Here is an 18,894-nt window from a genome sequence, read left to right as displayed (position 1 = left end):
TTAGACATAAAAAAATATAAATACATATATAATTATTTCATAAACAACAACACACAAATACATTTAATATATTTTTCTTTATTTTATATTATTTATGAGTGTGTGTCTTGTTCTTTTATTTTCCAACACTAAATACTCTAAATAAGATGGAAAAGATATGGACATGTTCATTTCATTATTCTGCCTTTCCCGGCTCATGCATAAACATTTTTCATGGTATTCTTCTACTTTTATTTTACTATATATATCACGCAGCATTTGAACCTATGTTTATCTTCTCCATGTTGCATCTAAGTTAGGAATTTCGTGTTTAGCTCTCCTCCCCAGCCCTCCCATCATTGCTCCCTAATAGTATTCTCCGCTTTTTTTACTAGTCTTTTTTATTTTATTGTAATATTAATTTTAGAGTAATATTAAGTAGCCAAAATATTATACATAATAAATAAAAATATATAATTAATAATATTTATATTTATAAAAGAGTGTGAATTATTTTTTGAATTTAATTGATATAATTAATTTTTTTATAATTATTTTTTCTCATTTAAGTACACTAAAAATTAATTCTAAATTTAATGTAAATTAAATCTCAAAAAATACTCTTTCATTATTATTACATTCGTAATTCTATAATTCTTTTTCTAAATAAAAGATTTGAATTTTGATGTTTTTAATCCTAAAAAACACTCAAATCACCTCAATACATTTTATAACAAATAAAAATATCTTATATTTGATTAGTCTCTATTTATTAAAAAGTTTAAAATTATTAGTTTTTAACCTACAAAATAAAATAATAAATTAACATCAATTCATTAATTATAGATATTATGTGTTTAAGATTATAGATGTTTTACATATAAAATTATGGATATTAAATTAACAAATTTTAATAACTTCTACTATACAACTCATATTTTACATATAAACTATTAAAAAATAAAAAATAGAAAATGAAATATAAACAAAAATTAAGAAATAAATTTTTAAAAGTAAATAAATAAATTTTTAAAAATAATTATTAACTCATTATTAAAATCAATAAATAAGCATGCATATGAATATTAAATAAATAATATTAAAATAATTAAACTTATGACCCATTAGTGCACATATGAGATAATAATTTAAAAAATATAATAAGACACATAGTTTAAAATTTGGTAATATTAATTGTAAAAATTTATTAATTATAAACATCATATGTATGAAATTATAAATGTTATGTGTATGAAATTATGGATGTTATTAATATAAAATTATGAATGTTATGTGTATAAACTTATGGATGTTATGAGTAAATTTGTCAATTAAATAAATCAATTTAAGTATTTGATGTTTTTAAATTGAATTATGATAAAATTTGAAAATAGTTGTCTCAAAAAATTAGAATAAATTATTATTTCACTTAAAAAAATATGAAACAAATATTAAGTAAGTGAGACAATAAATTAATGATTACAAAAAAAATTAATTAAAATTAATGACAATTAAAATTTAGATTACTCCCATCTCTATAATATTACGTAAGTACAATAAAACAATAAAAAAAATTAGTGGCTACAAAAAAAAATAATTAACATTAATAATATTTAAAGTGTATTATTATAATTAGTCTTTAATCTAATATTATATACAAAAATTAAATTATAAAAGGTCTCATTAATATATGATATATTATATTCTAATAGTTAGAAATATAATAAGTTAAGTTATAAGAGAATGAAATAAGAAATTAAAATATAAAAAAATTATATAAGTGAAGTTCAATTAAATTTTTTTTAATTAATTATAACTGAATTATTTTAATTTTTAAAGTTTTTTCTTAGTTTTATTAGTGAGTGTTATTCTAACTAACATTGAGAGTAGAATTCATTTGTGAGTTCGTTCAAATTCAATTTGTTAATAGCTCAACAAATTAAGTTTACGAGTTTGTAAAAATCGAACTGAGCCTAAATCAAATATGCTGAGTTTAAATTTAGACAAATTCATCTAATTGACTCATAAGATATATATGTATTATTTTAGATGCTTAATTAATTATAATAATATATAATCTCTCATATACACATACATTGCGTATGATTTATGATTTCTATTTATTTGTTTAGCTTTGAATACATTAAAATAATTATAATATAATCATCATGTTTGTTAAATATATGAAGGTGCATTGCATTTTTTTTTTTTTTTGCTATATCACAGTTGTAATATTTTTATTTATTTTGTTATAGGTTAAATAAATTATGAACTAGGATATAACAAATTTAATAAAATAATTTATGTAAAAGAGAACTAACATATTTATATATTAATATTTTAATATGAAATTTTAAAGTCAACTTTAGTTTACACTAATATTTTTGTTCGTAATGATATTATGGGAATATAAATTTTTTAAAAATACATTAATTTATTTTATCTTAATATTATAGATTATAGCACAAAATATTTATAAAATCAAACTATTTTTATAAAAAAGTCATAAAAGACAAAACTTTTCATCAATTAAAAAGACTAAGCTAAGGTTTTTGTATATAAGAAAAAATAAATAATAAATTTTTTATTATTTAAAATTTAAAAGAATTTAATGTGTATATTTTTACATTTGATAGATGTTAAGTCTGTTGTATAAATAAAAATAATTAATTTTTATATTTGTTATTTAAAAATAATATTTTTTTCTCTATATATAAAAATATAATTAGGTATTAGTATAAAAAATTTATATTAATAGTTATAAAATTAACTCAAAATTAATTTTTTTGAAATAATTGAATCTTGATTCTAATTATTAATCACAATATTAGTATTCTTTATAAATTAGATGTAATAAATATTTGAAGGAAATAAAAATATAAATTAAAAAGATAAGCGGTGAAAATTTAAAATTAAATTAGAAAAAATAAAAAAATATGCATATAATGATAACATATTTTCTATGTGAATAATATTATAAGATTATTTTTAATTATATTTGTAAAACCTAAAACTTTTAAAAAGTCTTATTATAAATTAATTTCAAATTATATATTTATCTACAGTTGAATTTCAAAAATCATGTTATTAAAGATTATTGAAGTAAATTTTCAAATAATTGAATTTGAAATAAATTAAGATCCTTATTTAATTTTATAATTATTGAGTTGTTTCCTATATTTAAATTATAACGTTAGTAGTTATGAAATAATGAGAATTTTATATGACTTAATTCAAATAGTTAATATTTTTATAATTTGATACTTTAAGTTTTAGAAATTAAGGAAATTAATCTTATTATCTTATAATTTCGACTAAAGTATTTGATTTTAAATTAAATAGTATTTTAGTATAACAAATGATATTTTAAAGTATTTTTTAAGGATTTTAATTAGAGTTCAAATTAATATTTTATGTCCCAATTTTATTAATTTACTACTCCACCCTCCAATTTTACCAAATTACCTACATTAGCCATAAAATCCTTAATTTTCACTTTTTTCCCAAAATTAAACCCTAATCCTAATTTTTTCTACTCACACTCTTCCTCACTCAACACCCACAACACAATCAGCAGCAGCTGCTACCCTCTACCCTAGACACACACGCAGAGGCAAAAAGAAAAAGAAAGAAAGAAAACAAACGAAGAAAGAGAAGGGGAAAGCAGAATCAGGGAAGAGGAAGGGCAGCGCCGGCGGGCATAACTGCTGCTGTGCCGTCGTGTTGCCGTTGAAGGAGAGGAAGCCACGAACCATAGCCACGTGACGGAGGAGAGAGCGCGCGCAGGGGAGGAAGGAGTTGCCTAGCTCGCTACCGTCGCGCTGCTCGGAACCGTCACACCATCGTCGCGAGGATGAGGGGAGACCGCCGCTGCTGCCCGTGAAGCCACCTCTGCTGCGAATCAGAGCTGAGGCGAGAGAAAGGGCTGCGAAGGAGGGAATCGCGCCGCCCAGTCGCCACCTATGCTTCCAGATCCGTCGCACTCTGCTGCCACGAGGTCGCCATCAAGCCACATCGCAGGGGGAGCGCCGCCGCCGTGCTTCCGTTAACACCGAAGACGCCGGTTGATGCTGCTGCTTGTGAGAGAGGAGCGGGTGAAGCAGTGCCGTGACTAAGGTTGTTTCTGCCACCATTGGAGTCCCGCTGCCGTTGATGCCATGGCCGCTGCACCTCTGGCCGTTGGAAATAGTTCTGTGACTTCCGGGACCACCGCCGAAGCTTCTGGTCACTTCTGTCGCCCAGAACCCCACTATCGTCGCCGAAAAACTCTGTTTGTAAGGGTTTTTGAGTTGGTTTTCATTCGTTTAAGATTCCGAAAAACTTTATCATCTCTGTATGTGGGTTTCAGTCACTATCGCCGGAGTCCGGTCGCCGCTGTCGCTTGAGGTGGCTGCCAGGGCCGCTGCCAAGCTGGTTCAGAGCCCGCCACTGTTTTGTTTCGCTAGTTCAGTAAGTATTTCTGTTTCGAAAGCCCCGCGTTAGTTTTCTGCACGTGTATCACTACAACAAAACAGCGTAGCGGCGGCGGTTATTTTGGGAGGTTGCGGCGGTTATAACCGCCGCCAGAATTAGCTCCCGGCGGTGAGTAAAACGCGGTCAAGTCAACCGTCGGCATAGCAGCGGCGGCGGTTTTGAAGAACCACTGGAATAACCGCCGCCAGTGTCACTCGGTGAATCGCGGCGGTTTAAAACCACCACTATGCGCGTGAACCAGGCAAAGTAGGTGTATAGCGGCGGTTTAGCAACCGCCGGTTTAGCAACCGCCGGTTTAGCAACCGCCGGTTTAGCAACCGCCGCAAAATTTGAAATTTTAGTTACCGTTAGACATTTACGGCGGTTTGGAACCGCCGCTAAAATGTCGGCATTAATCTTTACCATGAATTTCGCGGCGGTTTAAACCGCCGCAAAAACGCCATAATTTTTGTTTTAAAATTAACCAACTTTATATATAAACTCCTTCCTAATGCTTCCATCGCAATTAAAAAAAATACTACAACTATTACAATCTACAACTCAGTAAAATACAAAAATTGACCAAAATAATATGAACATTGCATTTCAAAATATAATATGTATTTAATAAGTCTTACATAATCATAAATCCATAACAATCAGTGTTTAACACCTATATTTACATATCAAAGTAAATTCAAATAACGCAATCCTAAAATTAAATTAGAAAAGAATTCTGCTACTAATATTTAACTAAGCTAAAAGCCTAAAATAAAGAGCTACTTTGATAATAAAAGTCTTGAGTCACTTCAATCATAAAATTCTAGAGCTACTTCATGGAATAGTAGAAGATGGCCTTGTCTCTATTGGAGAGTCTACAACCTATGATTGAAAATAAATAAAATTATGTTAGAATAAAAAGAAAGACCATTGAATAATTTAAGTCTAACATGAAAAGGCATAAGCCATTTGCACAAATTAAGAAAATGAACAAGAATAACTAAATCATTATTTTACTAAATCATGCACAATGAAAGATTCAGGAAAAAAAATCTATATATAATATTTACCCCATTATTCGTAGCTGTAGAAAAGTCATGTGGCACTTTTCCACCCATACAATGATTAATGAAATATGTCACCTGGGCTTGTAATAAATAAATTGTTGCTTTATTCTCTTGTAATTCTACTTCCATAGAGCGAACTTTAGCCATATCAAAGTCATGATTGCATGAAGAAGATACCCCTCCGAAACTATTAGAAGATTTCATGACTTGGGATGGACAAACACCAAATCCTACACCTCTAACACGACCCGGGTGTTCTTTTCCAAATAACTTGACATATGCATCATCAGTAGAACTCTCATTAGCTTGAAGCAAAGTTAATTGTTCCTATGATAAGAATTTGAGAAATGCATCATCATTAGAATAATCTCCATTCTCATTAACAAACAAAGCCAAAATAAAGTGAAAATACTTACACTTTTCTCTCTAGCCTCATCATTAACAAAAGATCCATCCTTCTTCTTATGACTAATTGGATACATTTCAGCTCTAGTAAAAACTCTCTTGTTAGCAGTTTCCTATCAATTCGATAAATGAAAATTCAATTTCAACGCATGTAAAAATTAAATAACATATCATTATCCTGATAAGGACTCAAATCACAAACCAACTCGTGTTTCTTCCTAGCAATCGTCTTGGATCCGAGTGTATGAGAAATTGTTTGTTTTTCTCGATTACTTGCATTTTTCTCACACATATCCTAAACATGCAAATTCAATTAGTAACTTGTCAATATAAGATGAAATATAGAATGTGTGCTCATATAATTACCTGAGTTTTGGACCTTAATCTATAATCAATAAAAGTTGCCCATTGCTCCAAGCTGACTCCAAATCCTTTTGGTAACGCTGCTATATTTTGCTCTCTAGTAAGATTCCACTTATAATTGTCATTAAATAATTTGCATCTATCATCTTTCCACTTCCTGCTGAGATTTTGTAGTATGTACTTTTTTTGCTGTCCATCATCAACTTTAAAGAATCTTTACATAGTATAATCATAAAAATAATTAACCTGAATAATTGTAACATAGACTTACATGTAAAATTATTAATAACTAAAACTGAAACATAATTCACAAAAATGTTCTCATCCTCATGCTATGCACAACATGTAATTTACAACTAAAATAATAGCATAAAATGGCCATAAGAGGCATGCAGCATAAGAAAATAATTATGGCACCAAGGAGTGCTGAGAAGTATAGACCAAAAACTAATCACCCATGTACAATACATATTTATAAGTGTGAGCTAGATAATATTAGACAACTTAAAAAAAAATTAGTGCTTCTTTGATTTGCAGTTTTATTTTCAGTTTTTAATTTTAGTTCTTCTTTTTCCAAAATTTTATAAATGAAAAATTAAAATTTAATTAGACATGACAAATTAAAATTTAATTAGATAACAAATTACAAATGGACATGCTTAATGCTAAACTAATATGGATAAACCTCATGTTCAAATATTTCCAATAAAGTCATTATCCAGAGTTTTTAATTAGAACCTTGATAATCATAAAACTTGATACTAATCATTGAAATGTTTAACAGTAACATAAATGACAAAAAAAATTTATATAGAAAAAAAATGTCAAAACGATAGGTTAGGTCATGTGATATTATATCCAGCCTTAATTAATTTTAACTCATTTACAGCTTCGTAGAGCATTTTACTTAATTACCTGATCTGAAATCTCACAAAAGACCAAAAAACTTCTAAAAATCTAAACTGGAATATTTTTTCCTATGAAATCTAAACAAACTTTTAAATGTTAGTCAAAATAAAAGATACCGATTTAAATATAAATATTAGAACACCTCATTGGATGCACTAAAGTCTAACATTATGCATAAACAATATAACTCTTTTTACTTTTATCTTCTACATAATTTTACATTTTTTCATATCTTATTTGCTCCTATTAGAGTGCACCAATGTCAATCAAACTTAAGAGGTTCTTTTTAGTTGTACACAGAATAATTAAACTTGTTTGAATATGTATATATTAAAATACTATTTTACTAATTAGAAAAAAAAAAAGAAAAAATACAGGATAAAGACATTGGTACAAACCTAACTAGTTTTAGATTAGGGGACATTTAGTGACTTGGCCAGCTATATTATTTTCATTAATAAATAACAGCTAAAATTGTCCTTGGATGACACAATACCAGAACATAGGAGTGCATGTATTGAAGATAATTAAATTATTATTACGTAATTAAAAAAAAAAAAGAACCTGAATAATATCCCTATAAGCTCCATTTTTTTATGGCTCTGTTGGAACCAAATGCCATTTCTCATAACTTATAGGAAAGTTCTTGAAATTCCCAGCAACAGCTCCCAAAAACAAGCCTAAAAGTCCACCAGATTCACCAATCGGTTGGCCATGCTCATTCCAATGCACTATAATTCTAGTCTCACGAGACAGCACCCACACATCTTTCAACCTTAAGTGACCTTCCTTAATCACTCCGTTTGCATCTATCAAATTATTCAAGTCGTATACCATAGATTATTATACTTCCTTCCTTGTAGAAATTTAAATATACAGTGCTATAATTGAACTAAATTTAATAACATACCTTCCAAATCAACTGTCCAGTACTTATTGGACTTTCTTCCTTATACATCTAACTGAACATATGGAACTTCTGAACCAGTAGATAAAGTAGGTTCAGGCTCTATAGATTCAGAGGACTCATTTTGATCAACGGGTGGTGAATCATTAAACTCATGAGTAGATGTATTCTCACGTGAAGAAATAGTCTTTCTCTTAGTCATTTCTACAATGTATCAAGAGATATTAAGATTAATATATCAATAACATAATGAAACTAAAATAATAGTACTTGATTTAATCAACTAACAACTAAAGAAACAAGAAACTACTACATCAAACTATCAAGTATATGTAATAAAACATAAAATTATGAAAGAAAACAATACATAACACTCTATGATTTGCAACTAAAGACTTACATTATTCTAAACTTTCTTCGTCTATAATTGATCTTGCTAATGGTACATGTGAAATGTTATCTGAAAAAATTGTCCCAAATCTTGTGATGGATAACCCACATTGTCATAAATTATGTCTTCATCCTCATTGCCTATATCATATAAGTCTCTTGGCTTTACTTGAATTGGTATGCTCCAACCTTTTTCTTTCTCATCCTCCACGTAATAAACCATTTGAGCTTCGTTAGCCTTAATATATGGCTCATCATCCTCATGCTCACCGGTATGTATCAATCTACTAAAGTTGATAGAAGTAAAACCTAACTTATCTACTTTCATGGCCCTTGGGTTTGTGGTATTAGCCCATTCACATTTAAACAAGGTTACAAAGAATATACCATCATAATTAAGTTCAATGATGTCGACTAACTTTTCATAATAAGGAACTGCTCCAAACCTCATGTTGGGATCACTATTGCGGGAGTAGCTTCTTGTTCCAAATGTCCCAAAAATACCACTGTTTTGAGTTTTTAAACCTTTTTCACGTTCTACAGTCCTAAACTTGTATCCATTGACATTATATGCAGAAAATCTTCTTGCTTGGTCAATCGGCCCTTTGGCAAGACTAAAAAATACCGTTCTCTTAGATTCTTCAATTTTATCAAGATCTCGAACAATCTAAGAAAGCATGACGAATTTTTTATCAACTTCATATGATGGAAATTGAGTTAAAAAATAACTTCAAAGAGGAAGAATTTGACTCACACGGGTAGAGAACCAACTTGCAAACTCTCTATGAACTTTCTTGTCTATCTCTGATGTATTCCTTGTACGACTTCTTAATTGCTTTCGTACAATATTTCTAAACTCCCTATAGATGTCTTAATATTAGGATTAAAGGTCATTAAAAAAATCTGACTTATTTGAATTAAAACATGATGAAATACTCACTGGAGATATTTGTCAACTATGGAGCAATTAGTTAACACATGTCTATGAGCTTGTAACTTCTCGATGGCTGTTAAAGTGAAATATGAGGAAACACCAATTGGTTTACCTACTTGAGGAAACAAAGTATCTAACCAAGGATTTGATTCTTCATGGGTTGGTTCATCATCAACTCTTCGAGGTCGATTCCATCTAGTCTCAATGTTCTCTAAATATCTGGAGCAAAATGTAAGAATTTCTTCCATTAAGTATCCTTGCGCTATGGATCCTTCTAGTTGTGCTTTGTTACGTACATATGACTTCAAGTGTCCTAAATACCTATCCAGGAATGAAGATTAAATACTATCCAACAAAGTCATAAATAATGATCTAAGCTAATAATTTTACCTCTCAATAGGGTACATCCATCTATAATGGATAGGGCCTCCAAGTTTAGCTTCTTCTACAAGGTGCACCATCAAGTGAACCATAACTGTGAAGAATGAAGGAGGGAATAACATTTCCATGTGGCATAATGTGAGGACAATTTGATCTTGCAACTTTTCCAAATAGGGGGCACTTAACGCTTTACCACATAATTGTCTAAAGAATGAACACATCTCAATAAGCACTGCAGAGACCTCATCAGGCAGACCTGTTCGCATGGCTAACGGTAATAATTGCTCCATAAGTATATGACAATCATGACTTTTTAGCATCCCACTCAACTTAAGAGACTCTAGGTCAATGCACCTTGATATGTTGCTTGCATAACCATCAGGAACAGTGACATTTTTCAAAGTTGTCAAGAATCTCTTCTTACCCAATTTGTTCAGAGTATAAATAGCCGGAGGAAACTTTCCATTTTCCCTTGGCCACAGATCAGGCTTGATACCCATTTCTTGAAGGTCTCTTCGAGCATTTATGTGATCTTTTGACTTCAAACTATCATTTAACAAAGTATATAGTACGTTGTCACATACATTTTTCTCAATATGCATCATATCGAGATTGTGATGCAGCAAATTAGACTTCCAATATGTCAACTCAAAAAAATACTCTTCTTTTTCCATTGTTGAGTACCACCTCCTTCAACAGTTCCACCAGTGCGTAATCTTTTACCACTTCTTCCTATTTCTTCTCTTCGGCCAAAGGTGACATTAATATACTCAACTTGTGAAAGTATTTCACTGCCAGATAATGTTCTTGGTGGAAGCCTTGTTTCTTGTCTTCCATTAAATTGAACGGTATTTAATCTAAACTTGTGTCTCTGATCCAGAAAGCGATGATGACCCATAAAACAATACTTTTTGCTGTGATTGAGACGATGCGGGATGTTATCGAAGTTGCAAGAAGGGCAAGCAAGTCCTGTGTATGTATTCCACCCAGAAAGAGTCCCTAACCCAGGAAAGTCACTAATTGTCCACAATAAAGCTGCGTGCAACTTAAAGACTTATTGTGTTAAAGCATCATATGCATCGCAACCCTCAACCCATAACTCCTTTAACTCTTTTATTAGAGGTTGCAAATAAACATCTATGTTGTTTCCTGGCATTTTCTTGCCAGGAATAATCATTGAAATTATGAATGATGTCGATTTCATACACGTCCATGGAGGAGTATTATACGGAATGAGAATGACAGGCCAAATACTATGATTCGCACTCAAAGTTCCATGTGGATTGAAGCCATCGGTAGCTAATGCAAGACGCACATTTCGTGGATCGGATGCAAAGTTAGAGTGCTCCAAATCAAACCTTTTCCAGGCCTCAGAGTCTCTTGGATGTCTCATTGCGTTATTCTTATTCTCAATTGTAGCATGCCATCGCATATCAGCAGCAGTCTTTGACGAGTAGAACAATCTTTTCAATCGAGATTTTAAAGGAAAGTAACGAAGAACTTTTGCCGGATGCTTCTTCTTTTTGTTACCAATAATACTCGATGGCTCAGATGGACCTTTTTTCTTATATGTCTTCCATCTAGACCTATTACAGACCTTACATGTCTCCCTGTTCTCATCTTCGCCCCAATACAACATACAATTGTTTGGGCAAGCATGTATCTTCGTGCAATCCAAAATGAGTTTAGAAATGATCTTTTTTGCCTCATAAAAAGAACTTGGAATCCTCGCATATTGGAATGCGTCACTCAATAGTTCTAAAATCATCTTCATAGACTTGTCGGTCATTCCACAGAGGGACTTGATATGGAACAACTTCAATAGAAAAGATAACTTTGAGTATCTTGTACACCCTTCATATAACGGCTCTTCTCCATCCTTAATTAGTTCGCTAAACCCTTTCGCTTCAAGAGTTTCATGAGATTCACTAGGCATCGATCCTTGAGCAACACCATCAATGACTTCATTTGCTATTACGGGTGTTCCATTTCTGATGTTCCCACCAACTCCTAGACCCTCACTAATTAAGTTTCGAATTGAATCAACCTCGACCATAGGATGCTGCTCGTCGGCCATAGAATTTTGTTGTACATATGAAAAAATACTACTTGAAACGTTGCTAGTTTCTCCTATCGAGCGCTCTCCATGATAAAACCAAAATGTATATCTTATTGGAAATTGTGTACAAATCAAATGATCATACACCTCGTCCCTTGTTAGCCACTTCTTAAAAGCACATGCATTACATGGACATATGATTGTTCCATCGGCAGAATGATGTGCAAAAGCAAACTCAATAAATCTTAAGACACCTTGTGCATACTCAAGAGAATTTCGTGGTCTCTTAATCCACGATTTATCCAGAACTTCCATAGCTTTAAAGTAAATTATTCTGGCTTAAAGCCATGTGCACTATTTAGTAACAACTATGTAAATATATATTTTTCTAAAAATACTAATCTACCAATCATAGGAAAAGAGATGTTACTTACTTGTTTTTCAAAAAAAATCAGCAGATAAGTAAAATGGGGGGTAGGTATGTTACTTCCAAAGAAAACACAGCCTTCACTGCGAAAGAAAAATAAAAAAAATAAGAATCAGAATTAGACTCAGAAAAATGAATTAACATGGATGAAAGATAGTAGCTATGTAGATTGGCAAAACCCACAAGAGGTTGGATTGTTATCCTCCCAAACGCACATAGAAAATACAATTCCAAAAACCAGCTCAAATCATATGAGAAACATGAGAAAATGAGAAACATGCAGTGGAGGAGATAGTGAAAGAGGAAACTAAAGAAGCAGCGAAAATCAATGAAGAGGAGACGGCAAAAGAAGATGCGATACCTTTAAAGAAAACAAAAGAAAGTAACGAAAGCAGTGAAGCAGTGAAAGTAGGAGAAGAACAATTTGAAGAAGAAGTTGGTGTTGCTGTGGCTGAAGAGAAGGTAATTGAGATTGATGCAACCGTAACAGATTATCATCATCATCACGCAACAGATGTTGCTACCACTCACATTCATTAGAACAGCAAGTCATCACGTAAGCTTCAATTATTATTTTTTTTTCTTATTAAGTGTGTTATGTACTCTGCGTTCGTTGTTGATTTATATTTGTGGACTGACCGTGTCAGATCAAACTAAAATCACAATGTAAATTGTAACCGGGAAGTCCATCGTTCATGTCAATGCAAAACTATCTGCAAATTTAAATAATACTAATATGCAAACAGTGTAAGCAAATTAATTTTACATTAAAGATTGGTGCAAATTAGATACAGGTTATTCTTCTTTTTATAAATACTTTATACAAACATGTAATGATAGACGAGATTCCTTATTATACCATGTGTCAGCTGAATACCCTATTCACGTTCACGTTATATCTTTGTTTCTCAATTAAGTACCACTCATCTTCAATTTAATAATAATAAAATAATAAGTGAATGAATCTTAAAAATAAAAAAATACTATTTCTCTTTTATTTCTAGTATTCTCTAGCTAAATCTTTAATTTTTTCCTAACAAATATAATAATAAATAAAAAAAATTTTAACTAATATATACTTTAAAAACACTTGATAAAATTACTAATTAAAATAGTTTATAAAAACAAAAAACAACAGGGTAATCCTCGTCACCAACCAACTTTGATGAGTATGTCTCCATTAAACTTAGTAGTTAGCATAATACTAATTGTTTTAGTCATATTTGCGATGTAAAGTTGAATGGTCTATGCTTCAATAGACTAATGCTTATTGTTCTCTGCATGGAGTCTCTGCATCATATGATCTATTGAAGCATATAGTAAAATGTCAATAAAAAAAGTGCAGAACAGAAAGATGGAATAGAAGTAGTGGATAGAAAATCAGATGTTTTAAGTTTATGTAAAGAACTAATTTCATCCATCTTATTTGTAATCAAAGAAGAGCATGTAAAGTAATAATAAAAAAATCAGGTTAACTTATTCTTTAGCTTGCACTTATGTCCAATTCCTTCTCTTGGGTTGTTTTAGTTGCCAATTAGTTTAAATCCTGAAATCTTTCCTAAGACCTTTTTGGTTTCAACTGAAGACAGCAGCAGATGCATGTGACATCAACAAAAAATAGAATAGTAATGTAACAATATAGTAATGTAACAATAACACTATATGGTTTAATTAAATTTATTCCTTTCTCTTAATAGTGTTGATATTGTTGTATGTTATTATGGCTAGGGGCTATGTGCTATGGCTTCCTTTTATGGTATTCAATTCTACCTCCTTGGAGTTAAGAATTTGGACCGCATTAGTCCACTACCTATTCATTATTTCTCTCTTTTCTTTAAATATTCTATCTCCTCAGCCCTCACTGGCCACTGCCTCAATGTGATCCAGGACATGCACCACTGGCTGCAGTGCTGCACCATACATGTCTTCTCATGATTCCTCAGTTGTCTCTATGCTCAACTTTCCTTTTCCATTAAATATTTTATTCTCTTTTATTTGTTTTGTTGCTTAATTTATAGCCTTCTGTTAATTTGTTTTTAGGGAACTTATTGCTGCACATGCCTTGCCTTTGTATCTTGTTCACATTTTACATTAGCTAACTAGCAGCACCCCAGAGTAAATATTATAAGGTAAGTGGGAAACTATTCACGTAACAGCTAAGATATTAACATGTTAGAAGAATGTTAGAGGGTCATTAGAACTTGTTATTTGTGGCCATCACTATTTAAAAGTATAGTATAAAGTATATTGTCACATTACTAAACTAAAAAAAATTAATTGATGTTTCATCCATGGACATGAATGTCTTATCTTTGCCATTTATGAAGTTTTTAACTGTTGATGGTAGTATAAATTATTATCTTAAAGGATAATTTTGTGAAGTTTTTCTTTTTTTTTTTTATCTTAAAGGATAATTATTACCTTAAATTATTATCTCATCCATGGACATGAATCTCTTATGAAGTTTTTCTTTTTTTTTTTAAATTAAATTTATAGAAATAGAGAAGGGATAAACTAGAGAAGCTATCAGGCTGTAGGCAATTCTCATAACACATGTTCATTTCATTTTTTTTAACACTTGTTTTTGTGTCATGGTTTGGATACTATTTTCTTCAAGCATCTCTCACAATTTCCTATTACAGCATGATGCAATGCAAGGCTCTCAGGTTTGATAAATAAATAACAAAATTGGGACCCTTAATATCAAGCACTAGTGGTGTGGATAAGTAAAGAATATAGATACATTATAGTACAACTCTAATTTAGCAAAGTTTTACCAAGTAAAGACGACACAAACACAAAGGGATAGTATTGACACTTGGCAGTAGCTATTTGACTATAGAAGTATGAATACATCAATACCAAACAGGGCTAGCATTCATAATAAAATAAATAATCCATGTTTGCTAACTTTAATTATCAATATTTATCAACAAAATTTGACAAATCTAAAAATAGTAATAATTATTACCTATGCCAAAGTTGGTCTTGACTCAATTTGGCTCCCTTTGCTAAGAATATAGACCAGAAAGGATAACAATTTCAGATCAAAACCTGCAAAACCCAATTAATCAAACACTTCAAATACCTCTCTGATATGCATGGGTGGTGGTTTCTTTGGAGTTTTATTATTCCATTGTAGTCAGATTCTACTTGTAATCTGATTTGGGTCTATTTCCTCTTGTGTTTTGTATTTCAGATTTTGCTTCTTTTTTTATTTGTCATGATTATTGTTCTCTGTATAATTTTTACTTTGCTCACAAATAGACAAACACACCCTCCCTTCTTCTCTTAGTTGCTCATTTTACTTCATAATTTAGACCTCAATTGAGAACTAACTTAAACAGAAAATATGATCAAATATGCAACTCCGATCCCAATAATGAATTCATCAATGAAATTAGACAGATTGAATACAAATCAAATCACAGAAATTGTTCTTCAAGCGCACTACTTCATCGGACAATTTCCCATTATTAGTTTCAAGCTAGATTGTCTTTTAATTAATTAAGTAATAAGAAGACAGAGTACGAATTTTTCTTTACAATTTATATCCAATAAACCCCTAAATTCCTAATAGTTGAGAAAGAGACAGAGTAACCTTAAATTGCAGAAATTTGCACTTCCAGGAGAGAAATTCGTGCATTCAGAGTGATGAACAAGAAGGAGAAATAACTAGAGAATAAGATAATCATCTATCAGTGATTGTTAACTAGAAGAAGCATAAAATTGAATCAGAAAAAAACAAAGAAAAACACAATTAACTTACCAGGGACAAAAACAAATGGGTATACTTTTGCTAATCAATGAGTCGTTGCAGATTTTCGTTTAGGACGAAGATTTTCTTTTCATTGCACTTGGGGTTCTGGGCGCGCTAGGTTTAGGAAGAATGAAAAATTTGGGTAATGGCAGATAGTAGTGGGTAGTGGAGCTAGCGAGAAGTGCGAAGGAAAGAGAAATTAGGCGGTCTGAGCAAGTAATGGCGCGAATTCATGAACCGCCATGGAACGAGTGTGATGGCCGCCGCTGGATTTGTGCTTCAGAGGCGGTTGTGTTTCACCGCTGGTATGAGAATGTGGGGATTGCAGCGACGGCGGTTTTGAATGACCGCTTCCCCCAAATGGTCGTCTAAATTAGGTTTTCTTGTAGTGTATTAAAGCCTTTACGATGTTAATGTTCTTAGGATTTAGTAACCGAGGTTACTTGTTGTAACTTAGAGCTGTTTATGCTGCTGCAAAAATGTGTGGGGCTGTGCTTTGAAGCTGCCGTTGATTTTGGGTCGAGACGAAAAGAACTCTGTGAGGCGTTTGGGCTGTGGTTTTGCGTATTGAGGTAGCGGCCTTTTCAGAAAAAGCATATTTTATATACTGAAATTATTATATATGGATATTATATGGTAAAATTGTAGCCTTGAGTGATTGTATAAGTCTTATGTGATGTTGGTTGTCCTGGATGAATATGAATGCTTGTGTGATTGGATTATTATTCGGTTATGTAAAGCAGACTGTTATTGAAGTGCTTCTTTAAAATTGTTTCTTAAAAAGTTGTTAAAATCAAATTTAATCTGTTGTAAAGGAATTGAGTCCGAATTTGTTTTCTTGAAAGAAAAGAATGATATGAATTTTTGGAATCGGTCTGATTTGAAATTGATTTGGTTTTGAACCCTTGGAAGGGGTTGTGGAATGGTTTGGTTGGGACCTGGAAAGGGTGGCAAAGTCCAAGTTTTAGGGGAGGTGCTGCCGAAATTTTTATAAAAACCTTAGACTTTGTTTGAAAAGTTATTTAGAAAGGCTTGGGATTTGAGAAATTGTATTATTTGATTTATTAAGAAAATAGTTATGTTTTCGAGTTTCATTTATTTGAGAAAACTTTATGTCTTGAGTTCGATTTACTTAGAAAGGAATTACTTTACCATTTTGAATCACTGAAGAAAAGTTCTATGTTCTAATATTGATTTTTAATATAAAAAGGGCTTATGCTTTTAGTGAGACTTAAGGATTTTGTTCAGAGGAGCTTTTAGTGATTTTGAAGGAAATTGGATTCTTGATTAAATAATTGTGTTTGTGAAATTTTGGAAGAAGCCAGAGAATTGGTTTTAAGGAGAAACCTGAAAGTGGTTTTGATTTAAATGAATCAGTTTCGTTTCAAGGGAATTGGCTTTGGATTGGGTTGGGACTTGTAACTTTATATGATCCGATTTTATAATAAACTTTGTTTTTATTTACTTAAACTAAGAATCTATGATTTTAAGAGTTTCAATGAATTTTTAAGAAATTGAGATAGGTTGTCCTTCCCTAAAGTCTTGAGACTCTGCTGAGAAATTTCTATTACCAAATTTAGTTTTGGATGATTGATTTTTGGAGCTTTCATAAAAGATTTTTAATTTGGCCTAGTTGCCGAATTGTTTGGAAGTTTTAAAAGGATGTTGTGGAAATGTGGCTTGTTTTGAAAGAGAAAATTTCTTTTAAGAAAGATGGCTTATAATCTAAAGTGATTTGAGAATGCGGATTTTAAAGTTAAGACTGAGATGAATTGAATTTGATTTTCAAAGAAAAGTGCTTTGAGAAAAGTGATTTATGGCTTGAATGATGATTTTATGAGTTTTATGATGTTGGATGGTGGAAGTGCTATTATGTTATGAGCCGGAACGGCTGTATATGATAATGAATTATGACTGTTTGTGGAATATGTTATGAGCCGGAATGGCTGTATATGATAATGAATCATGGCTGGTTGTGGAATATGTTATGTGCCGGATGGCTGCGTATGAATATGAATGGTTATTGAATTGATAAAGTGTTTGTTGCACTTCCAATTATTTGAGATACGAGTTTTCTTGGGTAGAAGCAGTGGCTAGCCACCACATGCTCCAGGTTGAGACTTGATACTCTGCTGACCCTATGTCGTAAGTGTGGCCGGACACTGTGAAAGTTTCGGATGAGCTCGCTTTCGTGAATATACACAAGTGAGGGTGTTGGATGTGAATTATGATTATGACTGTGAATAACTCGAGTTAGGGATGCACGACAGAGGGACAGTCTAATGGTTAGCTACCAGGACTTGTCGGGCTGGCTTTATAACCGACAGATGAGACTCATCAGCCACTAGGACAGGCATTCATCATATGCATCTATGTGACATTGTTTGGGTGTGCATATTGTACTTGGTTTGCCTTTGTGATTAATTGTGGTTAACTGCTAATTGTTCTACTTGAAGTAATTGCTTGTTTGTGCTTGAACTTTTCTACTTGTGCTTGCGACTGGGATTATGTTTGACTGTGGTGACTGGTTGGTGTTTGGATTGTTTGGGCCTAGGGCCATGGTTGATCATGAAGTGGGCCAAAGGCCATATCTGGTTGATATTTTTGGTTTAGAAAAGTATGAAAAACAAATCCAGTTCAGCATAGATAAACATTTTGAAAGGCTTTTGAATTTTTAAGAAATGAACAGTTTCCTCTTTCAGAAAAGATTTCAAAATTTTCTTTTTATAGTAAACTTTGCTTTTGAAAAAAATGCATAAGGTGGTTATTAATCATTGTAATGGTTTTAACTTCACGTATCCAATTATAGTAATTCCCAAAAACCCTCTACTGAGAACCCTTTCGAGGATGATGTTCTCACT

The 18,894-nt window shown here is 31.7% G+C and overlaps 1 protein-coding gene and 2 long non-coding RNA genes across 3 annotated transcripts; all 3 read right to left on the bottom strand.

Moving 5' to 3' along the window:
* Positions 1-5,148: 5,148 nt before the first annotated feature.
* Positions 5,149-6,956, bottom strand: LOC112757259 (uncharacterized). The gene is made up of 6 exons (XM_072220576.1): positions 6,952-6,956; positions 6,270-6,480; positions 6,106-6,198; positions 5,915-6,016; positions 5,502-5,825; positions 5,149-5,313 (listed from the first exon to the last, which is right to left on the bottom strand). The coding sequence occupies exons 1-6, from the start codon at positions 6,954-6,956 to the stop codon at positions 5,266-5,268; spliced, it is 783 nt and encodes a 260-aa protein (XP_072076677.1). The 3' UTR covers positions 5,149-5,265.
* Positions 6,957-7,399: 443 nt separating this feature from the next.
* On the bottom strand, positions 7,400-12,974 carry LOC112758624 (uncharacterized). Its single transcript, XR_003179732.3, has 4 exons — positions 12,635-12,974; positions 12,281-12,356; positions 8,086-8,286; positions 7,400-7,984 (listed from the first exon to the last, which is right to left on the bottom strand). It is a non-coding gene; the product is annotated as an uncharacterized lncRNA (long non-coding RNA).
* On the bottom strand, positions 8,625-9,523 carry LOC112758623 (uncharacterized). Its single transcript, XR_011873643.1, has 3 exons — positions 9,413-9,523; positions 9,227-9,332; positions 8,625-9,139 (listed from the first exon to the last, which is right to left on the bottom strand). It is a non-coding gene; the product is annotated as an uncharacterized lncRNA (long non-coding RNA).
* Positions 12,975-18,894: the final 5,920 nt, after the last annotated feature.

Source organism: Arachis hypogaea, chromosome 16 (genome assembly GCF_003086295.3).
Source record: "Arachis hypogaea cultivar Tifrunner chromosome 16, arahy.Tifrunner.gnm2.J5K5, whole genome shotgun sequence".
Classification (NCBI taxonomy): domain Eukaryota; kingdom Viridiplantae; phylum Streptophyta; class Magnoliopsida; order Fabales; family Fabaceae; genus Arachis; species Arachis hypogaea.
This window is presented reverse-complemented; position numbering and strand designations above follow the sequence as displayed.